Genomic DNA, 25,269 nt, shown 5'->3' with positions numbered 1-25,269 from the left:
GTTACACGAAATTCAATTATACAAGACTAATAGGTAGTTAATCAATCTCCACTGTGGCTTTTGGCAGTGGTCGGCCTGGACATGGGAATAATATTGGTGATTAGTACTGGTAATACGAATTTTATATATATACCTAATTAAACTATTTTTTTTTTTAAAAATGTATCAATTTATAATTATTTATATATATATATATATTTTTTATACCACGTCGGTGGCAAACAGGTATACGGCCCGCCTGATGGAAAGCGGTCACCGCAACCTATCGCCCGCAAATCAAGAGGTGTCATGCGCGTTGCCGACCCATTAGAAACTTGTACAAAGGACCCCATACTGTAGTTCATCGGGAATACCTCGACAGGGAGCTCATTCCACAGCCGGAGCGTTCGGTTCCTCTGAAACCGTACGGTGCGCGACCATTTAGGTTGTAAGGTGTGTGGATGAGCGCCCTGTCGATAATTTGAGAATATCAGAAACGGCTTTAACGATTGTGTTGTTTTAAATTGATTGAAATGTGAGAATTTAAAATGTGCATTAGCAAATTACCAAATTGATTAAAATTCGGTAAGTCACGCTGACTGCAATGGAAAACGCTGCCTGCGATTGAGATAAAACAACATTAAGTATGTGGAAATATAAGTCTACACAAGGTTGACCAAAACACTGTGTGATAGCATTATGTATATATTTATACAATATAATAATATGTCAATATTTTAAAAACAACTAAATTAACTTACCATTAAGTACCCTTTTAACACACTTTTTTTTCATCTTTTCTTTACTCTCACTTCGAAGCCAAGTCGGGTAGCTAATTATTTATTTATTTATTTGAAAACATATTTCAATGACATTACAGATAAATCCAATGCGTCATGAAACTTAAATTTTGTAAACAATAAAGAACATAAAAAAAATTTACTAACAATAAAAATTAAACGATTGATTTGGGCGATGACGTAACAGCGTGGCTTTGTTTTCGTTTGTCCCGATGTAGAATTTAGCAGGTTGCCCCGACACCGCCGAAAACTCACACCTTTTGGCTAGAAGTCTACGCTCGCGATGGTGTCCTTCAGCGGCCGTGGCACGCTCACCACAAACGAACTGAAGTGCACAGTGATAGTGACGCGACTGTAGCTGGTGCAACCTCAGCGTGTAAGTAGCTAGTCTTCCGGCGAACGTACTCCACCACATCGTCAATTCGTCAGCCACGGCGGAGTAAGCATAAACTAATAAATTCATAACTTTTGTTTACATTTCAGGTTTTCTGTTAAGTTTAGCAGTAGCAAACCCAAGTAGACCGTGCGGTTGCAGGCCGGTCTTCGTATTCTGCGCCAACGACCACCACACGTACCATAGCATCTGCGAGTACAAGTGCAGACACCCCTCCACCCCGTTCCAGGACTGGTACATTCTGTACCAAGAGCCCTGCCTTGAGATGTCGGACTTGTCGGAGTCGGAGACAACAACTAAACCAAGTGAGGCTCTGTGTACATGTCTGTGTCTACATGAATTATTAATATTTTATTGCTCCGCAGGATAGCAATGTTGATCCGCTGAGCGAAATATTGGCCAAACCTCCGGCCACCAGATGCATCTATGAGGCGCTTGGACTGCTCCGCTAAACGCCGCAATTATATAGCTTACTGCCGAGGTTGACATACTTGCGACGGTTGAGGTCTTCAACCGTCGAAAGACTTTAGTGCTTGGAATATGGGATGGACCTAGGCATATCTACACATATAGCAACCCGACCGCAGTCCCATACTCCAAGGCATCAGCGTCATTCCATCAGGTCGCTTGCCATCAACCCTGGCCAGGCCGTTGCCTCCAGATGACGTCATTGAGGCTGGCGTGAAGAGGAATTTTCCCGGCACTTCGGCTGCATGAGAGGACGAGGCTCTATTAACTAATTAAAGTCTGGCTACAAATATATGACTACGCGCCATATTGCGGAATTTCATAAGAACTATTTTCTTCATACTATACTGAACTGGCACCCCATACATCATAATAACAGCGCCTTCCTGATAATCATACTTCCGGTCAGGCTGTAAAAAATCATGCGAATATAATTTCGTTACAGATTCGCATCATATTCCTAAATGCAGTAAAGTTCAAGGTTAGTCTCGACATCCTTTTTCGGACATATCTATTATGCTTTTAGACATCACCGAACAATTTAACTGTCTACTGAACATTTGGAAGCCTCGTGTCGTGCAAAGCCGAAATAACACAGAAGCCTTTTAGAATCTTACTAAAAAAAAGGATATTTGTGAAGATGCTACCAGTAGCCTCCACGCAAAGGCACCTGCCAGGGTTTAGAGACTTAAAAGTTGATGAAGTTTAATCCTAGCTATTTAAGCTACGTAGCGAATAAGTAAAACAGGATAATATTATTAATCAGTCATACTATTCAGGATACAAGTGGGAGCCCCGTACCGGCAGCTGCTACAAATATCACATGATTGTATGGGACTGGCAAAAAGCCAAGGCAATTTGCCAAGACGAGGGGGTCACCTGGCTATCATCAACAGCAACACTGAATCTACAGTACTCAATGAATTTTACTGGAAGAGCAAATATGAAGTGCCTTACACCCCTTACACGCGGCTTGATAGTGTCCACGCTTATATTGGTTTTGAGAAATCGAGCGATGGCAAGTGGGTGACTGTAAATGGTAAGACATGTGACAGCTTAAGTTACTTATATGAAGATTCAAAGATTCACAGAATTTATTTGCATAGAAACTCAGGTATAAGGAGTTACAAAATAAATACTTAAATTCAGTCTGCATGTAGGCGTGCAAATATTGTGTAATTTTTATACCCGCAATATTTTTCGAATAAGATAGAACCTAAATATAATCATCATACGTTATTTCGTTCAAATTAACCAACACTTATACCTTTTTCATTCTTCTCTGACATACACCGAAAGTCTAAGAACATAACGAACCTCCTATAAAGAAAAATGTATGGTGAAACGAGCCAGAGATTCCTCTGTTTCGTTCATGGAAGAAATGAGTACTTAATTGAACTTTGATTAGATTAAATATGAAACAATTTAATAGAAACAAGAATATTTATGTCAAAGCTTTAACTTTAATGTTAATCTAGGACGAATATTAAAACAAAACATTGTAATTAAAAGAGCAATGAATATGGATATTTAGTTTGAGCATTGATTAAATACTGACAAAGGATTTCTATACAGATTTCTATGAGAAAATGAAAACTTAATTTTGTAGATTACTGAAAAATTAGGATTATTTTATTCATAGCAGATAAGAAATATTAAATAATGATAGCTATAAATGAACAGAAAATTACCCATTGTTAGATTATTACATTTATATTGAGTAAATAACAAGTAATATTTCTATGAAAAATTTACACAAAGCGGCAATGAGTGATGTAAGAATATTTCAATGAAACAAGGAAATATGCCTTCAAACAGATGTAAAGCCATGATAATGAACATTGTTAGTATATAAATAATAGAAATTAAGAGTAGAAAACTGTATTTCTACAAATTAAAGGTGTAAGAAACATCTTTGTAAAATGAATCTTCAAAGGACAACATATTTTGCCAATCTATGTTTAAATGGAAAAGAATAGCACAAGTTACTTAAAAATAGAGTAATATTTTGTTATATTATTTTAGAAATAAGCTAATAACAGACGTAGTTTTGCGTAAGAGGAATAAAAGTAGGAAATAAGACGCAAAATGTTATCTTATGATAATTGCTACAATGTAGGAACAAACATTAACAAGTTAAGATTATTCTATACCGTAAGACTGTATAAAAAATAATGTAAATAGTTAATAGAACATATTTCAGTAAACTTAATCAATAAGTAGTAAGAATAAATAGTTATTTGAGTACTGAAAAGTATTTTCAGGTAATTTGAGGTTATCTTTTGGGCGACTTGTAAAAGTAAAAATTATAAGAAAGCAAGATTTTAGAGGTGAAATCATGTGATATTTAATAAAAATATGATATATAGATTTAATTATACGAAAAACAAAGAAAGGAAATAGCGTAAATGAATGTAAAACTTGTAAATTGTAAGGTTAGGTTTTATTCGTTTGTAATTTTAGGAATACAGAAAAAGGAACAGCTAATGAATGTAAATAAGCTGAAATACATATTATAATCAATTTTATCAGGAAATAATGAGAATAAGTATATATTTAAGGGATAGAAAAGGCTTAAATTACGTTATTTTAGGTTAAGTTATTGGATGAAAATTAATCATAAAGTTCATAAGAAATCGAGGTTCTAGAGGAGGAATCATGTGATAATCAAGTCAAATATGTTATTTAGAAACAATCTAACGAAAAACAAAGGTAGAAAGTATTGTAATTAATGTGAAACTTGTAAAATGTATGGCAAGATTATATTCGTTTATAACTTTGTAAATACGGAAATTTAGCAGTTGAGATCTATATCATTATGTAGATAAAAATTATTTGTATCAGATTTTAGAAGAAATTCCATATAAAAATACTTAAAAACATGTAAAATTGTGAGAAATTAGTTTTCATACAAATTGTAATAAGAACGTGATTCATACGAAAATAGACCTTAAGTCGTAGACAATAACGTTCGAAATCGCTAAAACTCATAACAATGTGTTTCTTTCCATAAATAAGTATACAAACTTTTTATGGAAAATCTAAAATAGTTGATTTCATAGTAAAATGGTCCTTAGTGCTATAAGGAAAGTACGTTCAATAAGGTTCAAAATCACCTACAGCCAAATGTCGGATTCTAGAATACGTTCTAGAACACGAGACCAGGGTATAAAAGGCAGGTACACTGTCAAAGCAGGGGATTCAGTCATCGACCTCAGAACAGCGAAGACCTCAAGAAGAAGAAGCCAGAAGAAGCGGGGAAGACCCTCAGCGGAGCAGCCTGAACTCAGCGGAGCAGCCGGAACCCAGTGGAGCACCGTGGAAGACGTCGAAGGAGCCCGAGCCTTCTGCGGAGCTTCGAGGTATCCAGCGGAGAAGTCAGAAGCCTTCGGCAGCTGCGGAGCCATAGCAGAGCCTCCGGCAGACTACCAGGGAAGTATTATCGAACAAAACTCGATAGTTGGTGAGCTTTGTATTGATATTTTCCTATTGCAGATGCATTCTCTTGTGTGTTTTAAATAATTTTAATAATTAAGCGAAGGTTTAAATAGTTTACTTAGAATATTATTTAATGAATTTACTTTGAATTTTTACTATGTCTGTGTACGGTTTTGTATGTTATTTTGAAAGGTTGAAAAACAGCTATAGCGAATGATATATTAATATGAAGCCTAATTATATGAATGCTTTGCTTGTTATTATTTTTGTTAGATGCATTCTCTTGTGTGTTTTAAATAATTGAATAATTTTAATAATTAAGCGAAGGTTTAAATAGTTTACTTAGAATATTATTTAATGAATTTACTTTGAATTTTTACTATGTCTGTGTACGGTTTTGTATGTTATTTTGAAAGGTTGAAAGACAGCTATAGCGAATGATATATTAATATGAAGCCTAATTATATGAATGCTTTGCTTGTTATTATTTTTGTTAGATGCATTCTCTTGTGTGTTTTAAATAATTGAATAATTTTAATAATTAAGCGAAGGTTTAAATAGTTTACTTAGAATATTATTTAATGAATTTACTTTGAATTTTTACTATGTCTGTGTACGGTTTTGTATGTTATTTTGAAAGGTTGAAAGACAGCTATAGCGAATGATATATTAATATGAAGCCTAATTATATGAATGCTTTGCTTGTTATTATTTTTGTTAGATGCATTCTCTTGTGTGTTTCAAATAATTGAATAATTTTAATAATTTAGCGAAGGTTTAAATAGTTTACTTAGAATATTATTTATTGAATTTACTTTGAATTCTTACTATGTCTGTGTATGGTTTTGTATGTTATTTTGAAAGATTGAAAGACAGCTATAGCGAATGATATATTAATATGGATCCTAATTATATGAATGCTTTGCTTGTTAATATTTTTTGAGCAGAATGCTTTAGCCATTTGAATTTTATTTGACTTGAGAAATGGATATTGAGATATTTGGGATATATTTGAATGACTGAAAGGTACAGTTCTATAAGGAATTTGATCTGAAGTTATAATATTTTATTAAATACTCTTACTTTTGAATATATAAGTTACTTTGGAATAGGCATTGATAAGTAGATTGAATAATATTTCTTGGAAGGTACAGAAGGTTACCAGATTGATTATGGTTTCTGTTAATAGTGTGCGTCAGCTAATCTGGAGAAATGCTGAAGATCTATGGACATAACGAAACCTTGTTCATATTTTGTGCACTATACTATTAGAGAGTTTCAGAGACCTTAATCATCTCTTTGAATAATTTATTTATTATCTTCATTATCGATTGCCTTTCCTGTTCAATTTAGTTTGCTTTTGCTGACTTTTGTGTCAGAGCTAATGCTAGGCTAGCAATTGCATTTTATATTATCCGTTAGGCCACTGGCTGAGTTTTTTGGGACATTTTCTCCCGGTGGAATAGGTTACAATGTCTCGGTAGCTTCATTCTCTAGGTTAAAGTCTAGGTAGGTACAGTTAGGGATAAAATACAATAATAAACTCAAAATCAACTTAAAATAATCTTAGCCGTTAAATAAATTCTTTTTAAACTAACTCTGTGTTTTTGTTCTGACATTCCATCTTCCTTCTAAACGAATTTGGGTTACTACCACAACATAGGATCCTACCACTAGCAGATCACAGCTTGGCCATTAGTTTTAAGTAAGAACCGCTTATATACAGAGCTCTGAACTAATCTAGGTCTTAGGTAATTACATCGTCTACTGACTACAGTAAGTTTGCAGCAATTAATTAAGTAAATATTAGGTAGTGTTATTATAGGTGCTTGAGTAAGTATTAGGCCGTGATCATCTAGGTTTCTTTGGGTATAGATAGGGTGGGGGGGTTCGTTTCATTGGTGCCGTGACCAGGATAAGATAAGATAAGACAACGGTGTATTAAAGGTAAGGTTTCTAATGTTAGGTTAGTTTCATGTTTTGCTCAGTCAGAGTTCTGTATATTTGCGGTTTCATTGTTGGCGTGTAGATGGAGAGAATTTAGAAGGAATGTCGGAACAATTACGGGGAGGGGTGATATTAATTGTATGTAAATATTTTTATCTACTTACAGTTCAACTTTAACACTTTTCCTTTCGATTTTACACAATACTTTTTCCTGTTTCACATTTCCATACACTGCATTCCTGTTTAGAACCATTTTACACACGCGAAATGAACGTTATAGACTCTTTTTGAATTATAAACATAATAGTTTCTGTATTTTGGAGTCATGGTGAACCGGTATGTTTGACACTAGTTCAAAGCTGAAGTTTTGTTAATGCATAGTCTCAAGGTCTATGAATTCCGTTTCACACAACCATCTTTTATTAGGACAGTGTCTTGTTGAAGTAGTCATATTAATATTAATTTAAACGTTTTTCATTTGTTTAAGAATATACTATTAAATACTAACATTATTTAAATATGGTTTCTATCAGGGGGATTTTTGTGAACAAAATGTGTCTTCTTGCTTATCAAAGCAAGAGTTGTCAACACAATATTTACCTTGTATGTTTACAAACATTTAGAATTATTTTGGACACTGTGTGGGGTTTAGTTGACTTTGAATTTATTTCAGTACACATTTACTTACCTACAGTTAAAACTGTACTGTTAGACAGTCAGGAAATAGAAATAGATATAGGAGTATAGTTTGTTATAAAGACAAATGAAATTTACTAGCTGGTCTTCAGTCTTTTATATTAAGGGCAGTAAATCGATTGATATATAATGTGCTATGGCTACATTAGTACATAGACACATAATATTTTGTCATTTAAGCAAATTGAGTGCTTCCTTTGATTTTGTGTTCAAGATTTTATTCATATTCAGTATTCAATCCATAAGGCTTAAAAATGCAATAGTTAATTCCAAGATAGTAATATTCACAAATAATAGATTCTTGATAGAATGTACATTTGTAAGTGAATTGTAGCATGGTATTCATTTCATAAGACAAGCACACAATTGACATAGCATGGGTAGAAATAAAATACAAATATTTTCTTTTATTTAACAAATAATACATTTAGCTATACATAACACTTCACATAAATAAATTAGGCATGAAGTCATTTCCACAGCATACATAGTTTGTAGACTGGAAGTGATAGACTCACAACCCATACTCATGACAGGGTTTTTCTGGTAGACTGGGGTAGACAGGCAAACACTTGTAGACACCAACATTCTGAAATTAGAGAATGAAATAATTCTTTATATTGTTACATAATAGGTAAAACTTTTACAACTTACTTGAGGTAATATTTTAAAAGAAAGGCAAGCTCAAAAGTATTTAAATCCAATAAAGTATGCCTGAGGAATTTTATTAAAGTAACTGTAGTAGTTTGTTAGGAACATAACAAATTCATGATTTCTGCCTACGCGTATCGGAAACAGGTGAAACTGTTTGTTTGTATGTATGTATGTGATATAATGTTAACTGATAGAATACTTATTGCCATGAAGTGTGACATTTAACATATTGTCATTTGCAATAAATAAATGAATAAATATTGAGGGACATTGTTGTCATTCTCACACAGATTAACTGAGTTCCATGGTAGGCTCCAGGTTCTTACAGTGAATGGGGATTTTATATTGTAAATGATTTTCTGAGTAGGTATTCTAGCTTTGTGCCTATGCCAAATCTTGGGATTGGTTGTCTGAGCGGACCCCAAGCTTCCAGGAGCCGTGGTAGGTGTCGGAATAACGCAAGAAGGATGACTATGAGATATACTAGCTTTTAAACAGACATCTGACATATATTTATTAGTCTTAAAATCTGTCAGCGTTCTTTTATTTATTTATTATTATTTATTAATCAAGTAGGCAATTATAACAACTGATAGATGCTTGTATCTAACAATTCTTTTTTAAGATGTATTCTTTATTATCTTCATACTATTTATTTACACTGAGAAGTCAAGTTACACAACCTGCTTTGGCATGTAGACATCACTAAACAGTAGGTATTCATATCATAAATACTTATAAAACAATAAAAATTTACCTGAAGTCAGGACTGTTGTTGTAGTCCTAAGGCACTAGAGGTGCAAAGGGCTTTCATAATCTCGCGCCACGCCTTCCTATCTTGAGTGACTCTTGAGGCTTCGCTCAAGCTCAAATCAGCCGCTTGTAGCTCATTTTTGATGGACTGCTTCTATGAGTGAACAGGGTGCCCGGGGCCACGGCTTGCTTTCTGCAGCTTCCAGTCGAAAACGTTGCTTGCATTATTTCATTTCTCTCTTCAAAGAAGTTAGGACTGCAGAGATAATAATTGACAGGTGTCGGGGAGTTCCTTCTTGTCTAGCCAGGTACGGGTTCAGTTTGGGGTTCATTCTGGTACACTGAAATTATCAAAGCAAATTTTGTATAAGAATGCAAACAAATAGCAAGTTAGGAGAGTTAGCTTTCATTTTGAAAGGGGATTAGTGCTTTTGTTGTATGAAATTTTGAGAAACAATATTATCTAATCTAGCTTAGGACATTATAAACAGTGACTTGGTCAAGGGGTTCACTGTAATAAGGGGCTAAGGGCAGAGATATTAGTATTATGTATTCATTTAAACATCATGAAGAGACTTGCATATGACAGTCAATAAATACAAAGAAATATGTGAAGTCTCAATTTGCATTGACCTAATGTGGGAACTATTTCCACAGATTTCCACTCTCGTGAGGGCTTGCACTCAACACATCAGCAGTGTGACATGTACAAGTTCAATTACTATCACGTTTACACTTCTTCTTTTATAGTTACATGAACTCATAATTTGAGCATCTTTTAAATAAGTAGTTTAAATGTTTCAAACTTAATTGATATAGTTTTCAGAGGAAAGGATTACTTGAAATGAGTTTGTCCAGTTAAGAGTCACAGGTTTAACAAACCAACACCAGCTTTCAACTTCTTTTCAACTTTCTAGTTATTCAAATCCACTTTGATAGTCGTATTTGCATTGCGATTCTGTAAACAAAAATTAAAGGTTATAAAATGTCAATTCATACTATTTATCACAGAAACCACCATAAGAAAAGTTGGCAGTTTACAAAATAAAATAGGAGAAACTTCTTCCTTATAAGAATTTGCAGAACAAAGTAGTTTAGAGAATATATTGACTTCTGGTAGATAACGTAAGGTTTAAAAACAAAAACAATACAAACCTGTTATCTTCCTCACTTCTTTGTAGTCATTGTAGTATTTCATCTAGTTGCCTGTTGCTACAATTTGTTAGTATTTACTTGTCGATCTATCCGAATATACAGATATATAGCTAAACAAGAAACTTCTTGTCCCGCCTTTGACCGCGTTGACTAATTTGACACCACTATTTATTCGTCTTGCGGAAACAAAATAACACCATGGATCACAAAGTTACGTAGTTAATTTGTTGCTTTAAGGAACTAACACGTATATAAGTTTATTTTACTTTGAATCCAAATATAATTCGCAAATGTCCTCAAGTTCGACTATAAACCGCCATATTTCATTTGACAGTCGAAGTGAAAAAGTCACAGACAAAATAGAGTAGGCATAACAGACGATTGTCCCAGACTATCATTCCCTTCTGTGATTGATGGTATACTAGAACGCGCCAACTCTGTCAGTAAATGGCGAATGGGGTGATTCAATTTAATAATTTGACAAAATTGTGATAATGTCTTTGCGGATAGGATAGTTAAGGTTTTTACAGATTTTGCGATCAACAAATTGCATACAATTTAATATTGTTGATCAAGTAATAATTTATTATTTTATTGAATGAATGGAGAACAATGTGTAGGAGAAAATGTAATAATTACAGTCATACTATTATATATTCTGTTTGTTGGTATAATTTAATGTTGTCTTGCATATGCCACCACAGATCCGATTTTACGTGATTTTCAACGATTGTATTAAGCCGAGAGGGATAGTGAATAGAAAAAGCGGTAGCATTAGAAAGGGACAACATTATTCGACCCTTAATTGCTGTCAAATTTAGATTGAGCAAGAACTATCCTTCTTGTATGTACTTTTCATAAATATAAATATTCAAACTGTGGTTATGTTAAGAATATAAGAGAAAGAAAGATAGATGTTTAGACAGAGATAAGAATGAAAGGAGAGGGTTGAATGTTTGAAGCATATTGATGGAGTAAGGAGAGAAGAATATATAATACTTTTAATGTTAGAACAATAGTGTAAGTTATATAGCCTGTAGTTTACATTGTAAGTGAAGTTGAATGAAAGAGACGAATGAATGTTACGAGCAGGACGAGGAGTCGTAATACATCATAAAAAAAACGTATTACCTAAGTAGTGAAAGTGTGAAACTGTGTAATTAGCAATGAAGTTTGTAGTTTTATAGTAGTCAATTTCGGAAAAAAAAAACACAAATTTCAGTTTTAGGGACCTGTCTGTCTGTCTGTTTTAAAGTCTGTAGAGGCCTAAGAAGAAAGGTTTGTAGAGCCCAAATTAAGTCAGAAAAAATGCAAAGTAGGTTGGACCAATGGGAAGCCTGCACGTATTTGTCACGAAATTCAAATTTTGATAAATATTGATAAGCGGAACCAAAGACAAACATAACTCCGTATAGACAGATAAAGTGTAAGAAAAAAAAACGTGCCTCAGTACCATACAGAAAAAGGTACGGTGGACTAGATGGCATTACACCTTTGGGGTACGCTAATATTTGACATTTTAACATATATTGATTGAGCTAAGAAAATGGACCGAATTATAAAAACCTGTGTCAAAAGATTTAAGCCTGTGTCAAAAGATTGCAGTCTATGCTCTGTAATTACACATTTTACTTCGACAGTAACTCTCTATAATAGTCGATCCTCTTTGGCAAAATTAAACGTTGGTACTTCTACTATTATATATTCTGTACTGTTAGACATATTAAAATAAAATGTCTGATCTATTTATTAAGAAGCAATTTTCGACGAGAGGATTCATTATCTGACAATAAGAAGAGAATTAATAATATTAGGACTTAGGCAAGTTAACAGTAATATATTATGTGATTGTAAATTAAGTCACCAAAGATCAAGAAGGGCAGTAGACTTATACTGCTCGAATGTACCAAGTGTGGCATCAGAAATTGTCACACAGAATAAATACTTCAGTGGTCAGCAGTTTTGATTGGGTCATAGGATTACCATTAATTACTGAATTTATTACGTAACCGGGTTTACATCGAGAGCATAGTGTATCGAACAATTGGAATCTAGTTGTGACAAGAATTGAGTTTAATATTATTTTATTATCTTTGACGTGTTTCATGACGTCTTCTCTAACATTAGGTGACTTACACAAGTTAAGTACCTACTTAAGTTAGTCGGTCACAGGTTCGACTCCTGTCATAGGTACGAATTGTTTCATTTTTCTTTAATTAAAAAAATAAGTTATTCTATAAATAAGCTAGTTGGTCGTGGGTCTGTTTCCGATATAAGGTGTGAAAGCTTCAATTTTTCTGCAATTAAAAATAAGTAATCTTATAAGTAACTAAGACGGACGTGGGTTCGAGTCCTGTGTAATTGTGTGAATTGTGTTACATTTTTCTTAAAATAAAGATACGTAATTCTATAAGTAAGCTAAGTAAGTTGATCATATTCATATCAACACCATCTATAATGCATTGACTGTAGGTTCGAACCCTGCATGAGTTTTCCATTATTCTTAATTTTAAAATGCGTAAATTTATAAGTCCTACCTGGCACAGGTGTGAATTGATTGTTTCACATTAAAATCAAAGCTATATAATAAGTATGTTAAGTTGGTGATATCAACAGCATCGATGAAGAACTGGTCGCAGGTTCGAGTCCTGACAGGTGTCAAGTTTTCCATTTTTCTTTTGATTAAAAAAAAAATAGCTTTACATATCCTATCTTCTATTTTAGTTAATAAGTACTAATTTTAGTTATAAGCTATTTTAGAACATAAGTTTAGGGAATTATAGTCATTAGTACCTACATAATTTTCATAGTTTTAGGTATAGGTATTTTTCTTAGCCGTAATTTATTTAGTATGTAAGTTTAGAAAAATAAGTTAGCCTAAGTTAGAGGGAAGTTTCAACATAATTTATGAAGTTTCAACTTAATTTATGGGATTAGACTAGAGAATATTGCCTATTCAATTGATGATGAAGATCTTGGATTCGAGTTCCAGTAAAACATTCATAGTTGTGATGATGTATCTTCAAAATCGAAGGATTTAATGGATAACAAGGAATATAACTATTTATTCCTACAAGTAAGTATGTGTGTTATATTAGGCTAGTACCGTAAATGAAATGGATTACTTTTAAGTGTATTCTCGCTATAATTTTAAATCATTGTAACCATCAAATCTTAAAGAAAGTGCATTCATCTTAAATATCAACAACGCATTTACAACCTTCTAGTGTATTGGGAATCTACGGGAGGCAATGATCGGTTACTATCAGACAAACTGTCTGTTCATTAAATTTGCTTAGAAATAAAATTTGGGCCAAAGAATAAGGGCAGCGTTTTCAAAATTAGTGAATTTCATAACGGACTGCCATAGAACATAAAGAAAACAAGTATGTATGTATGTTACGGTTGTTAAGTGTAGTTATTTAAGTTTATTTTTAAAACCCCGACGCAAAAACGAAAGGGTGTTATAAGTTTGACGTTTTAGTCTGTTTGTCTGTCTGTGTGTGTGTCTGTCTGTGGCATCGTAGCTCCCGAACGGAAGGACCGATTTCGATTTAGTTTTTTATTTGAAAGCTGTGTTAGTCGGGAGTGTTCTTAGCCATGTTTCATGAAAATCGGATTACTAGGTTGCGGTCGGGGTTCATAATTTTAATTTTGTGGTTAGGTTAGTTGGATAGGTTATTCATTAGATGAATAATTATACATTTCACAGGAAGCACGGAACCCTAAAGACATAAGACTAATCATTTTGTAAATTAATATGACAAATACTTTAGGTATTCTTAAAGATTTTAATATAAAGTTATAGGATTTTATTAAGAGCGAGACAAAATTGTCCGCTAGATGTCGCTGTACTGAGCATAATCTGCCTAACGAAGTGACGTCTACAATTATACTAGTCGATTTTAATATTTGATTTATTTTAGTTCTTACAAATAAAGCTAGATGTCACTGTAATACACACGAACTAGCTATCGAAGTGTTGACTAAAATTATTCTAGATGATTTTAATGTTTGCTTTACAGTGATTCTTATAATTGGAACTAGATGTCGTTGTAATTAATACAAACTGGTTAACGGTTTTTCAACGAAGATTACATCTATAGATTTTGAGGTTCACATTACTTTAGTTTCAACAAACTAACTAGATGACGCTGTAGCAATTACAAACTGGGTAATGATAAACCCTAAAAATTGTTTTAATTAAAAGTTGCAAGTTTTACAACAATATTGAAACTGAACGCGGTAATCTCTACGGAACTACGTGATGAGGTATCAAATTGTATCATAGTTTTAAAGAACACAAGAATTGAATTATGTTCTTGGGACAATAGAGTCATAGTGGTCATCGTATTAAGCGAGTCATATGACAAATATTAATAAAGTAGATAGTCTTCTCTATTTACATGGCGCGAATCCAACAACAAATTGGGATTTGTTTGGTTTACTATTTATTGAGACTATCTGTAGTGTAAATACTAGTTACATATAGTATTTAAATTTCAGAGTTTCCTATAACGGAACGTTATAAAGGTACACACAGTAATTTTATATTATCTCAATAAAGTTGTAGTTCTTATTTCTTTACTAAATAAAAGTAGTTGAAGCCAACCACAGTGATTATTAATAGATGTGGATGTTTTGACAATAAGGTATTTTAATCTTAACTGAAATTGATTTAAATTTGGCTAATTTCAGTAACGATGAAAGTTTTTTTGATAATGCCCAAAGGAAGAAAGGTTTATTTCTCAAAACAGTGCTTTTATTTGAGGTTAATGGGATACATTAAGGAGTTTTTTGATGGGAAAGTCTCAGTAACAGGTGAAAATGAATTTTCCCTTTGGATCTCTATGCAGGTTTATAATCTGTGTAGTAGTGTGTTGTGTGTAGCGATGGGAATATTGTTTGTATTGATTCAATATCCATACAAAACGTAAACCCTCCTACCCTCTTTTTGAGCAACCTACGCCATGGCGCATCAAATTTATTGCTTTTAAGAATCTAACTGAATTTATATCAGTAATGACTCTAAATCTTTTGGATTCTTGTAAGACGTTTAGGAGGTGCCCTTAGATCGAGAGTCTGTGTATATTCATTTTCTGATATAAACTCGTTTATATTGGAGTCAATGATAATGTGCAGATAATTGGGGGTTCGATTTATCCTTGATTTTCACTAATTACTAAACAATATTGAGGAATTACTACGGTATAACTCAATTTTGGGGACAACTGTGTAATTTTATTTAGCATAATTCGTTTTGGATACAAGCTATGTTTTAGAGAAATGATTTTTAATTCTTTTGGGAAAATTTAGTATAATGGTAGGAGTGGTCATTGTGTTTAGAAACTTTTAGGCTGTTGCAATTTTATTTCGTAAAATTAAAATTAGAAAAAAAGGAGTTTCTATCATGATAGCTACTCATAGATATTATAGTGCATTTAGATTTTAAGTAGTATAATGTTTAGGTATCTTAGAATTAATTGAAATTTGGGGGTCTAAATGGAATATTGGTTTGATGTTTTGGATTCTTATTAATTTAAAACCAATTACTGTGCTTAGGGAAAAATTTTACTATTATGTTCATGTTAACTAGATTTTGGGTTTTTGAACAAAGCAAAGACAGTTGACAGTAATTAGGGAGTATGAGAGAAAGAAATGACAGATTGACAGTGTATCCTGAGGACGAGCGGTGAGGAAACTTACCAAAGCGCTGAGAGAAAGAGAATGAGAGTAGGCTGCTTTGTGCAATAACACAAAATTGGTAATATGGAAAAGTTATCAGTAGTTCAATTGAAAGCTTAGGGACTGGTCGGGTCGGGGGTCGCAAAGGGTTACAAGATCATTGTCTTGGGAAATTTTGGTGCTAGGTTAGTATACAAAATACCAGTTTTAGGTATTTCCCAGACAGTGAGACACTAAACACGACCATGTTTAAAATACACACCCATAATTGAACAATAGGAAAATCAATAAACGATATTCTGAACTTTCAGATATTTACTAGTTGATTTATCTTTGTTACAATGTGGACATCACGCCGTGAAAGGTAATATCAGTTGACATTAGAATGGATTTCGGACTGTTTGATGGTCCATGGGAAGATTAATTGTGAGGGGTTACAGGAAATGAAAGGAATCATTATTTTTGGAAAGACTTCTGTTGTCTCCTCGCCACTCCAGGGCAATGTTGGGGGCGGGATCCGTAAGCTAAGAAAGGTTAGTGATAAGGATACCGGTGGAGTGGATGACGGAAGGTTCTATTAGAGAATATGAGGATTCACACTCCTTGTACTTAATCCAAGAATGGTATTCTGGCCTCTTGATAATTTGCCTCATGAAACTGTTTGAACACTAAGGTCTGTTTTCTTTTCTGTGTCTAACTGTATTAATAAGTAACGGTCATTTATACACACCACACTTTTAATTTTTCTCCGTTTGATGATGCTGTCAACTTTTTGATTGATAGTAAGTCAGACAGAAGGAAAGTACATCTGGTGGGAGGAAATATTGATAACTTTAGCATTTGGGAGCGTAATGTCCTTTATTAAAATAACACATGTTATTTGTAAGTCAGACATTACGAAGGGCAGACTGAAACGAGCCAGAGATTCCTCTGTTTCGTTCATGGAAGAAATGAGTACTTAATTGAACTTTGATTAGATTAAATATGAAACAATTTAATAGAAACAAGAATATTTATGTCAAAGCTTTAACTTTAATGTTAATCTAGGACGAATATTAAAACAAAACATTGTAATTAAAAGAGCAATGAATATGGATATTTAGTTTGAGCATTGATTAAATACTGACAAAGGACTTCTATACAGATTTCTATGAGAAAATGAAAACTTAATTTTGTAGATTACTGAAAAATTAGGATTATTTTATTCATAGCAGATAAGAAATATTAAATAATGATAGCTATAAATGAACAGAAAATTACCCATTGTTAGATTATTACATTTATATTGAGTAAATAACAAGTAATATTTCTATGAAAAATTTACACAAAGCGGCAATGAGTGATGTAAGAATATTTCAATGAAACAAGGAAATATGCCTTCAAACAGATGTAAAGCCATGATAATGAACATTGTTAGTATATAAATAATAGAAATTAAGAGTAGAAAACTGTACTTCTACAAATTAAAGGTGTAAGAAACATCTTTGTAAAATGAATCTTCAAAGGACAACATATTTTGCCAATCTATGTTTAAATGGAAAAGAATAGCACAAGTTACTTAAAAATAGAGTAATATTTTGTTATATTATTTTAGAAATAAGCTAATAACAGACGTAGTTTTGCGTAAGAGGAATAAAAGTAGGAAATAAGACGCAAAATGTTATCTTATGATAATTGCTACAATGTAGGAACAAACATTAACAAGTTAAGATTATTCTATACCGTAAGACTGTATAAAAAATAATGTAAATAGTTAATAGAACATATTTCAGTAAACTTAATCAATAAGTAGTAAGAATAAATAGTTATTTGAGTACTGAAAAGTATTTTCAGGTAATTTGAGGTTATCTTTTGGGCGACTTGTAAAAGTAAAAATTATAAGAAAGCAAGATTTTAGAGGTGAAATCATGTGATATTTAATAAAAATATGATATATAGATTTAATTATACGAAAAACAAAGAAAGGAAATAGCGTAAATGAATGTAAAACTTGTAAATTGTAAGGTTAGGTTTTATTCGGTTGTAATTTTAGGAATACAGAAAAAGGAACAGCTAATGAATGTAAATAAGCTGAAATACATATTATAATCAATTTTATCAGGAAATAATGAGAATAAGTATATATTTAAGGGATAGAAAAGGCATAAATCACGTTATTTTAGGTTAAGTTATTGGATGAAAATTAATCATAAAGTTCATAAGAAATCGAGGTTCAAGAGGATGAATCATGTGATAATCAAGTCAAATATGTTATTTAGAAACAATCTAATGAAAAACAAAGGTAGAAAGTATTGTAATTAATGTGAAACTTGTAAAATGTATGGCAAGATTATATTCGTTTATAACTTTGTAAATACGGAAATTTAGCAGTTGAGACCTATATCATTATGTAGATAAAAATTATTTGTATCAGATTTTAGAAGAAATTCCATATAAAAATATTAAAAAAACATGTAAAATTGTGAGAAACTAGTTTTCATACAAATTGTAATAAGAACGTGATTCATACGAAAATAAACCTTAAGTAGTAGACAATAACGTTCGAAATCGTTAAAACTCATAACAATGTATTTCTTTCCATAAATAAGTATACAAACTTTTTATGGAAAACCTAAAATAGTTGATTTCATAGTAAAATGGTCCTTAGTGCTATAAGGAAAGTACGTTCAATAAGGTTCAAAATCACCTACAGCCAAATGTCGGATTCTAGAATACGTTCTAGAACACGAGACCAGGGTATAAAAGGCAGGTACACTGTCAAAGCAGGGCATTCAGTCATCGACCTCAGAACAGCGAAGACCTCAAGAAGAAGAAGCCAGAAGAAGCGAGGAAGACTCTCAGCGGAGCAGCCTGAACTCAGTGGAGCAGCCGGAACCCAGTGGAGCACCGTGGAAGACGTCGAAGGAGCCCGAGCCTTCTGCGGAGCTTCGAGGAATCCAGCAGAGAAGTCAGAAGCCTTCGGCAGCTGCGGAGCCATAGCAGAGCCTCCGGCAGACTACCAGGGAAGTACTATCGAACAAAACTCGATAGTCGGTGAGTTTTGTATTGATATTTTCCTACTGCAGATGCATTCTCTTGTGTGTTTTAAATAATTGTATAATTTTAACAATTAAGCGAAGGTTTAAATAGTTTATTTAGAATATTATTTATTGAATTTACTTTGATATTTTACTATGTCTGTGTACGGTTTTGTATGTTATTTTGAAAGGTTGAAAGACAGCTATAGCGAATGATATATTAATATGAAGCCTAATTATATGAATGCTTTGCTTGTTATTATTTTTGTTAGATGCATTCTCTTGTGTGTTTTAAATAATTGAATAATTTTAATAATTAAGCGAAGGTTTAAATAGTTTACTTAGAATATTATTTAATGAATTTACTTTGAATTTTTACTATGTCTGTGTACGGTTTTGTATGTTATTTTGAAAGGTTGAAAGACAGCTATAGCGAATGATATATTAATATGAAGCCTAATTATATGAATGCTTTGCTTGTTATTATTTTTGTTAGATGCATTCTCTTGTGTGTTTTAAATAATTGAATAATTTTAATAATTAAGCGAAGGTTTAAATAGTTTACTTAGAATATTATTTAATGAATTTACTTTGAATTTTTACTATGTCTGTGTACGGTTTTGTATGTTATTTTGAAAGGTTGAAAGACAGCTATAGCGAATGATATATTAATATGAAGCTTAATTATATGAATGCTTTGCTTGTTATTATTTTTTAGATGCATTCTCTTGTGTGTTTCAAATAATTGAATAATTTTAATAATTTAGCGAAGGTTTAAATAGTTTACTTAGAATATTATTTATTGAATTTACTTTGAATTCTTACTATGTCTGTGTATGGTTTTGTATGTTATTTTGAAAGATTGAAAGACAGCTATAGCGAATGATATATTAATATGGATCCTAATTATATGAATGCTTTGCTTGTTAATATTTTTTGAGCAGAATGCTTTAGCCATTTGAATTTTATTTGACTTGAGAAATGGATATTGAGATATTTGGGATATATTTGAATGACTGAAAGGTACAGTTCTATAAGGAATTTGATCTGAAGTTATAATATCGTATTAAAAACTCTTACTTTTGAATATATAAGTTACTTTGGAATTGGCATTGATAAGTAGATTGAATAATATTTCTTGGAAGGTACAGAAGGTTACCAGATTGATTATGGTTTCTGTTAATAGTGTGCGTCAGCTAATCTGGAGAAATGCTGAAGATCTATGGACATAACGAAACCTTGTTCATATTTTGTGCACTATACTATTAGAGAGTTCCAGAGACCTTAATCATCTCTTTGAATAATTTATTTATTATCTTCATTATCGATTGCCTTTCCTGTTCAATTTAGTTTGCTTTTGCTGACTTTTGTGTCTGAGCTAATGCTAGGCTAGCAATTGCATTTTATATTATCCGTTAGGCCACTGGCTGAGTTTTTTGGGACATTTTCTCCCGGTGGAATAGGTTACAATGTCTCGGTAGCTTCATTCTCTAGGTTAAAGTCTAGGTAGGTACAGTTAGGGATAAAATACAATAATAAACTCAAAATCAACTTAAAATAATCTTAGCCGTTAAATAAATTCTTTTTAAACTAACTCTGTGTTTTTGTTCTGACATTCCATCTTCCTTCTAAACGAATTTGGGTTACTACCACAACATAGGATCCTACCACTAGCAGATCACAGCTTGGCCATTAGTTTTAAGTAAGAACCGCTTATATACAAAGCTCTGAACTAATCTAGGTCTTAGGTAATTACATCGTCTACTGACTACAGTAAGTTTGCAGCAATTAATTAAGTAAGTATTAGGTAGTGTTATTATAGGTGCTTGAGTAAGTATTAGGCCGTGATCGTCTAGGTTTCTTTTGGGTTTTGTTAGGGGGGGGGTTCGTTTCAATGGTCGAATAGATGTCGCTGTACCTTTGGTTGATTCTCCGCTAGATAGGTACTCTTAGTGTCCGTAATTCTTGAAAATAATGAGTTGAATCAATGGACTTAGCTATTGTATAATTAACTCCAAAATATTGCCGCTTACGCTAAATGTTGACGCCGTACTGTGCGCCTTTAAAATAAGATATTGATTTCAAGACCTGATGCCTTTCCCTCCCTTTAGAAGTAGTAGTAGTAATCACTTTATTGTGTACTACAGTTTATATACAATTTGTAGGAATAGAGATACAAAGGCGAGCTTATCCCTATAAGGGATCTCTTCCAGCTAACCTTGGAGAAGATGAGAGGATCGTTCCAGTACGTAAGATAGACAAACTTACAGGAGTACAATAAAGGTCAAAAGTAATCCAAAATATTGCTAACAATTATATAAACTACATAAATACAAAATGACACTATTAAATAAATTACATACTAGAGTACATAAATAAAATACAAAATAAGTACCTAACCAATATATAAATATATCAATACATACATAATATATATATAAAATTCCCAACCATTATCATACTTGTTCAGAAAGCCTAAGTTTCCTGTACTGTAGTATTAAAGATTGTTCAATACATATGGTGCCTTTCTCAGTATAACGAACGGCACAATAATCCATCGTTTCATCAACAGGTGAGGCCCTCGCTGAAGCAGGATTCGACAGATGGGCAGCAGGCGAGCCCAACAATGGCAACGGTCTTGGGGACGAGAACTGTGGCTCCATTCGAGGCGGTCTACTCAACGACTTGTTTTGCTCTGACTACTCAGCGTCATTCATTTGCGAGATTACACCATAATAAAGCAATTCTAATAGATTTTTATTAGCAGCGCCATCTCTCGAGCTAATGTGAAATCACCTGAGTTGCTTCGGTTAGAAGATCGAAGCATTCCTGTTATGCTTTAATGATTGCCAGAGGCGCCACAAGCCTTCAGTAACAAGCATATACTTGGAAAATTCGATCATGGTCACTGTAAGCTGTGACCTATGTATGTGGTCAAATAGCTCAGGCACCTGTCGCAATAACAGTCAAGTGGACGCTGGTTCGATTCCAGCCGTTGGCAACTGGAGGCCTAGCTTGGTTACTTTTTCATAGTATATTACATTTATTTAAGATTATAGATTACTACAAATATATTTGGGTCAAAACGTAGAAGATAAATTCGACCCAGGTCCCGACTTTCGATTGAGCTGAAACTTTGCATACAGTAAACGACCATACTTTTTCGTCATCGTAGAGTGTTGTCTCTTTCTTGCTTATGTGACGTTCATTGTCTCTTTCCAAAGACCGACGTGCATTCTTTATGGCCGTTTACTGTACATACCAATATCTACAACATTACTATGGTCGTCAGCTCTAAGTCATGATAAACTTTGCATTGTCATCGGATTGACATATTTATAATTATTTCGGTTAGGCCGTTCAATTGAAGTCGATCGCTAGTATCTTTATTATTATTATTATTTGGAGCCTGTCGTGTCCCACTGCTGGGCAAAGCCCTCCCCCCAATCTTTTCACATATATCTATTCAAAGCCGTGTTTGGCCATTCCTTCAAAAAGGAGTCCAGTTCGTTCTGGCATCGCTGACGTGGTCTGCCAGATCCCCTAAATATTCGAGATTCCACTCCGTGGTGATTCTGCCCCATAACTCGTTCGGCATCCGGCGGACGTGATCTTCCCAGTCCCATTTTAGCTTGGCCGCCTTCCGAGCTACATCGATAATTTTCGTCTTGGAGCACAGCGTGGTGTTCCGGACTCGATCCACCAATTTGACACCTAATATGCTGCGCTCCATAGCACGTTGGCAAACCCCGAGTTTGGACTTCTGAGCTTTAGTCAAAGACCAAGTCTGTGCACCGTAGGTCAGAACTATGAGTATGCATATGTCCATGAGCTTCCGTTTGAATGTCATCGGAAGATTACTTTTCATCAAGTGTTTCATGGACCAATAGTCTCTAACTCGAGATATCGATCGATTGGTGTGAAGGAAGGAGATCAGACATTCCGGGTGGTTGGTATTGAATACGCCTGTCGCAAGTTCTTGAACGCACACATGCAGATGGACGCTCCTATTGGGCTATTGCGCAATACACGAGCATCATTTCCATTACTGTTTACATGCGATTCATGCGAACGACCGGTGTGTCGATGTCGTGTCATCACGCACGCACACAACTCTGTATGCTCAATGAGATGCTTTGAGTCGTCGGCAACCCGAATCCTCCTTGGAACTTGTACACTAGAGGTACTTGTACTTAACACAGCAAAAGGTCGTGTACAAGCTTCTAATGGGATGGCAACGCGCATGTGACACTCTTTGAGTTGCAGGCGTCCATAGGTTACGGTGACCGCTTTCCATCAGGCGGACCGTATGCTTGTTTGCCACCGACGTGTGTATAAAAAAAAAACTTAACTATGTACTATAGCCGAACTCTTTGCGCAACATCTGAGCAAAGTTTTTGTGCCAAATACAAGCTCAATGATAGACTTTGAACATGAGGTGAAGGCTTACCTAGAAAGTGACCAACAACTCTCACTACCTATCCAAGCTATAACCCCAAGAGAACTACAAAAAGCAATAACAATGCTAAGCAACAAGAAGGCACCAGGCTTTGACCTAATAACTGCTGAAGTCCTAAAACGTATACCAAAAAAACCTATTGTCTAAATAACTATGTTATTTAACGCCATAATGCGGATACACCATTACCCCAGACTATGGATAGTGTCTCAAATCTGTATGATACCCAAACCCGGAAAATCTCCTATAGATCCAAGTTCATATAGACCAATCAGTCTTCTTCCAATAATGTCAAAACTTTTTGAAAAGCTTTTCCTACGGAGATTGAAGCCAATACTACAGAAAGAAGCCATCATACACGATCACCAATTTGGATTTCGAGAACAGCATTCAACAGTAGAACAAGTGCACCGTGTGGTGAACAAGATAAAACATTCACTAGAACAAAAAGAATACTGTGCTGCGGTGTTCCTAGATGTCCAACAAGCTTTCGACAAAGTCTGGCATGATAGACTGCTATATAAACTGAAAATGCTATTGCCAAACTCATTTTACATGGTATTAAGGTCATACCTACTAGATAGAAAATTTCAGGTTAAATACAGTGATGAAGTATCCAAGTTGTACAACATCAAAGCCTCCGTCCCACAAGGCTCGGTACTTGGCCCAGTCCTATACTCAATATTTACAGCGGACCTACCATGTAGTGAAGAAGTGGTAACGGCAACATATGCAGATGATACAGCCTGTCTTGCTAGTCACACAAACCCAACAATAGCAGCTACAAAATTACAAAGTCACTTGTGCAAGGTAGATGAATGGCTGGAAAGGTGGAGAATAAAGCCAAATGTAGGTAAATCCGTACAAATAACATTCACACTGCGAAGAGGAGATTGTCCCGCAGTGAACCTGCGAGGGAACAATTACCGCAGGAAACCTGTATAAGATACCTTGGTCTACACATGGATAGAAGACTAACATGGGCCAACCACATCAAAACAAAAAGAAAAGAAGCAGACCTTCATTATAAGCGCCTTTACTGGTTAATAGGCAGACAATCAGCTCTTACACTAACAAATAAAATGCTAATCTATAAATGCATTATAAAACCGATATGGACATACGGCATAGAACTCTGGGGAACGGCCAGTAACTCAAACCTCGAAATCCTACAAAGGTTTCAGAACAATGTCCTGAGGGCTGTGACATGTGCACCGTGGTTTGCAAAGAATACAGAAATACATGAGTTCATAAAAATGCCAACTATAAAAGAGGAGGTCAACAGATATTGTATCAAGTACAAAGAACGTCTGAAAAAACATACAAACCAACTTGCGAGGGACCTGGTGAACACTAACGACAACCCGAGCAGGCTTAAAAGATGGGAGATACTGCGTCTGGACCAGAGGCACTAGAACACAGATGTCATATATACCATAGATCAAGCAAACGTATCTACTTAGCGTGTCAAATGAACTCAGTGAAATCCACTGAGTTATCCGTCTTTACTCGCAGCTTGCAGCTTTCGGGCGTCAATTTTTGTAAGTTGAAGTCAACCAAAACATAAAAAATGCCTCGTTACGTGATATTCAATTGCAACAACACAAAAATTATGAACAATCAAGAGCCTTAGACATATTTAAAATTACAGACAAGAATCAACTTCAGTACAAAATTTGACACGCTCGGCCCCTATACAAATATATGAATTTGTTTCTTCTATCTAAATTAAGTTCTGTGCACTAGAAGATAAAATTCTAGGAACATCATGAGAGAGTGTTTAATGGAATACCTCTCCAACTTATAATATATACACAAAAAATC

The 25,269-nt window shown here is 34.0% G+C and overlaps 1 protein-coding gene and 1 long non-coding RNA gene across 2 annotated transcripts; one reads left to right on the top strand and one right to left on the bottom strand.

Moving 5' to 3' along the window:
• The first annotated feature begins 42 nt into the window (after positions 1–42).
• Positions 43–21,736, top strand: LOC125227484. Its single transcript, XM_048131811.1, has 5 exons — positions 43–109; positions 1,263–1,478; positions 2,087–2,122; positions 2,421–2,680; positions 21,559–21,736. Exons 1-4 carry the CDS (start codon positions 82–84, stop codon positions 2,669–2,671), a joined length of 531 nt encoding a protein of 176 aa, XP_047987768.1. The 5' UTR covers positions 43–81; the 3' UTR covers positions 2,672–2,680; positions 21,559–21,736.
• Positions 8,128–10,618, bottom strand: LOC125227488. The gene is made up of 4 exons (XR_007177186.1): positions 10,285–10,618; positions 9,969–10,087; positions 9,134–9,470; positions 8,128–8,311 (listed from the first exon to the last, which is right to left on the bottom strand). It is a non-coding gene; the product is annotated as an uncharacterized LOC125227488 (long non-coding RNA).
• Positions 21,737–25,269: the final 3,533 nt, after the last annotated feature.

Source organism: Leguminivora glycinivorella, chromosome 6 (genome assembly GCF_023078275.1).
Source record: "Leguminivora glycinivorella isolate SPB_JAAS2020 chromosome 6, LegGlyc_1.1, whole genome shotgun sequence".
NCBI classification, from domain to species: domain Eukaryota; kingdom Metazoa; phylum Arthropoda; class Insecta; order Lepidoptera; family Tortricidae; genus Leguminivora; species Leguminivora glycinivorella.
The sequence above is the reverse complement of the archived record's forward strand: the minus strand, read 5'-3'. Positions and strand labels throughout refer to the sequence as shown.

Excerpts from the sequence above, each read along its gene's own strand:
- LOC125227484 (XM_048131811.1), top strand. The coding sequence starts at position 82 with ATGGGAATAATATTGGTGATTAGTACTG. Across the intron at positions 110-1,262 it reads AATATTGGTGATTAGTACTG|GTTTTCTGTTAAGTTTAGCA; the intron begins GTAATACGAATT and ends TTTACATTTCAG. Across the intron at positions 2,123-2,420 it reads TAAATGCAGTAAAGTTCAAG|GATACAAGTGGGAGCCCCGT; the intron begins GTTAGTCTCGAC and ends CATACTATTCAG.